The sequence below is a fragment of the Pecten maximus genome, chromosome 1 (assembly GCF_902652985.1).
Source record: "Pecten maximus chromosome 1, xPecMax1.1, whole genome shotgun sequence".
Classification (NCBI taxonomy): domain Eukaryota; kingdom Metazoa; phylum Mollusca; class Bivalvia; order Pectinida; family Pectinidae; genus Pecten; species Pecten maximus.
The window spans coordinates 49,743,468-49,747,116 of NC_047015.1; the positions used below are offsets into that span (position 1 = coordinate 49,743,468).

The following is a 3,649-nucleotide window of genomic DNA, read 5'->3' on the forward strand; positions in this document are numbered from 1 at the left end:
CCTTTTAAAAAATGTTTTTTTTTCAACAGAAGTCAATGCTAATCACGGTATATATAACGACGATGTAATAATCTGGTTGATGTCAACATCACACATATAATCAGGATGACTGTTAGAATGTTTTTATCCGACGACTGTACTTGGAGTATTCTTCGCTAATGATGGGAGGTATTGGTTCCAGAACTGGACCCTGTCAAGTGTCACGTGATATTGTGGTGATATATTGCTGTCAAACCGTTGGTAGAGCCCAGCTACCTGGTCGTATCTTGGCCAATGAGGAAGACCAGGACCATTTGGTGAACTGTAAACAAAAACAACAGATACAAGATTATTGTTTCATAAAATTATGATTTCTATAGGAAAAGGAAAACTGGATTTCAAATTTGTGTCAGTATGATTTATATTGCATGTGTTGTGATATGATAGACAGAAATATCATAGGGAAATATTCATATCGTCTCAGTCTTTTTATGTGGTACGAATATTATTGATTAGATATCAAAACAATGTACAGTGATCGGTAGCATATTTTACATGAAAGGAATTTATTACATAAGAAAAACTGAGACAGTAAAAACAAACAGAACACAACGTCATACATCATTAAATCATACGACGTAAAAATTGCTAGCTGTTTTGATATCAAATGCTGTAAACGTATATATTTTAGCGGGGAAATTGTTTTAGTGATTTTTCGCTCTGAAAATATTACACTTGATTACGATTCTAATCGGAACGTCTATATAACATTTTGCATATATAGTGGATGCATCCATTCATAAATAAGCCAATGTCAGATTTTTTTTAATGCTTAAATTCCTTTGTGGTCGATGGGGAGTGGTAATTGGATATTCTACAGAAACTGGTTATTACAGTTTTCCTACATAGCGAAAGTTCCATGGGATAATTTCGAAACAGTAACTATCATGCACTTTGAAACTTGTATTGAATTTGTTCAGAAAAGAAACATTACAAAGCAATGCATAGCTTACCCAGTCTTAGCGAAATTTGCCCAGTATGTCATCATGATCAAAGACAGCACTGGGTCATCTGCTTTGGAACCAGCAAACGAGAACAAATAGGAAAGTTCAGCGGCATGGCTTGCCCCAGTGAACCAAGAAGGGCGTTCGTTCGTACTCTTTGGTTCCTTGGTGAACATATACTGAAATGTATTCCTGCCCATGGTCAATCCAGGAGATGAGTGGCAGTCGAGAGTGCTGACCGTAGGGGCTACCATAATGCCATCTGTGTACAGGTTGATGACACTTCTGCTTTGCTCAATGTCATTAATTTTGCTGTATTTTTGACAGATGGCGTCAGCAGCGGCCATGTTTCCCTCGAAGAGGTCTTTCGCATACTCCGGAGAAAGAACATCACATAAAAATCGAGTTGGTATACCAAGTGAAACATTAAAATTATATTGACGTTCTAAATCATTCATATTGATGTCCAGCAGTATTGAACCTTCAGCGTCTGTATTGCCAAACATAGCATCCAAGGTTCGGAAAAAACAGGAGCCCTCTGAAGAGATATTTGCCATCACATCTACGGGAAAAGCTTTAATAAGATCACCATCAACTACAGGTGCATCTCTCATTGCTATTTGATTGTCTCTATACTTTCCTTCATTTAAATCCATTTGGGCTTGTATAATTTCTGCAGCGGATTTTCCTCTCAAACACTGAACAAGGACGGATGAGTCGAAATTTGCATCATGTTCATTTATGCAATGAAGGAAAATACCATATCCTCTAGACACCTTCTTAGCCTCTAAACTCATTGATGAAGGAGAATTAGCAGGTCCACTTTCACCGATAACGCGTTGGAATAGTCCATGGTTTTGTGGATTAAGAGCATGCAGAGCAACACTCATGGAGCCAGCTGATTCACCGAAAAGTGTAATTGAGTTCGGATCCCCACCAAATGCAGCGATATTTTGCTTTACCCATTGAATTGCAAGCCGCTGATCCCACAGACCGTAATTTCCCAACGAAGCATCGTCCATTGTACTCAGAAATCCGAGAAGTCCTAAACGATAATTCACCGTGACAACAATAACATCTCCTACATTAGTGAGAGGTGACGCATCGTAAATGGTGCCTTGGCCAAATATATATCCCCCTCCATGTATCCAGATCATTACACTTTTTTTGTTTGTTAGGGAAGCATTGTATGGTGTGTACACATTTAATTGAAGACAGTCTTCCGACCTTTGCCTATTTTCGAGTATGTTTGAAATATATTTTGGATCTTGCATACATGACGGTCCGAACGATGTTGCATCCAGGACGTTTGTCCAACTACCAAATGGAACTGGTTTTCTAAGCCTCAAGTTTCCGACAGGTGGTTTTGCATAAGGAATATTTCGATACTGATATACTGAGTGATTCCTGTTCTGAATGGCAATGCCTCTGACGGGTCCAGATGGAGTACGCAGCGTCTTGTAAGTTACACCATTTGCTACACTTACAAAGACTGCCACTAACGGTAGCCAATTGGCCTTGTACACCATCATATTTTCTGAATAATCGGAAACGAAAAGTACACTTATAATATCTTTCATTCATTATTCAATATTTATCTCCGCATATATCTTTAATTCGAATTGGTACCTGTATCATTCCCTTTCGCTCTTTGTGCTCCCGGAAAGGGTCATGACAAAATCGAAAGCTCACTTTCCACATTCTTGTGGAAAAACAAATAAACTAGTTGCTTACTTTGTTCTTCAAACAAATCTTGAGGTTGACATATAGAAAAATTGTCGGATTGTCGATCCTATATAGCCGTTAAAAGAAACACATCAGCTTAAAGATATTTGATGTTTTTTTCTTACACCAACCGAATTGCTAGTCGCTAGTCTTTGATTTTGTCATGGCATTCCAGAGGAGCAGAAAGTGAGAGTCAACGTTACCCCCGGAGTGGAAAAGCATGTTAACAGTCCCATAAAATGTTATACATCATCTGGGAACGGGGTGACGCTATGAGAAGGAAATCTCAATCGGAAAATGTTACAGCGCATTGTAACATGGAATATTAGAACAAATGTAAAACTTTTTTAGGTTCATAATCAAAACATTTTATCAAACATTGTTAACTCAAGATATTACTTAAGGCCTTACCTTTGTTGGTAATTCCGGTCTTATTCAGTCTCAAGGGACAACTGGCAGATATCGAGTTGGTAGTAAAGGTCAATATATAGATCAGTCGCGATAACATTTGACCCATCGTTATCTTAGCTTGCTGGTTAATTTAGATTCATGAGAATGTCCCTGTGGTTACAAATATTGTAGGTCAGGAGAGAAAACATCAGAAACTACTCGTTCTAGCTTCCCGTAATGTTAAGAAGAGACACTCCAAACAGTCACTTTTGGAGGCCATGCTGAAGACCACTGATATGTTATGCCTACGTCAGCACTGGCTCTTTGAATTCCAATAAGACAAGCTGAACTCCTCATCACTCTGCACACAGTAAGTCTATGGACTCCGATCCCATCAACACATGTTCCTAGAGGCTATGGTGGAGTTGCCGTAATCTATAGCATTGACATTCATACCAAGATCACAGAACATCCGGATGGGGGAACAGATTGGTCTTGCCTTCTCGTGGAAATTCAACAATCCATGAATTTCTTGATTGAACTTCAAATGT

At 38.7% G+C, this 3,649-nt stretch overlaps 1 protein-coding gene across 1 annotated transcript; it reads right to left on the minus strand.

Moving 5' to 3' along the window:
• Positions 1–45: 45 nt before the first annotated feature.
• On the minus strand, positions 46–2,530 carry LOC117336910 (carboxylesterase 1E-like). The gene is made up of 2 exons (XM_033897691.1): positions 993–2,530; positions 46–301 (listed from the first exon to the last, which is right to left on the minus strand). Exons 1-2 carry the CDS (start codon positions 2,513–2,515, stop codon positions 124–126), a joined length of 1,701 nt encoding a protein of 566 aa, XP_033753582.1. The 5' UTR covers positions 2,516–2,530; the 3' UTR covers positions 46–123.
• Positions 2,531–3,649: the final 1,119 nt, after the last annotated feature.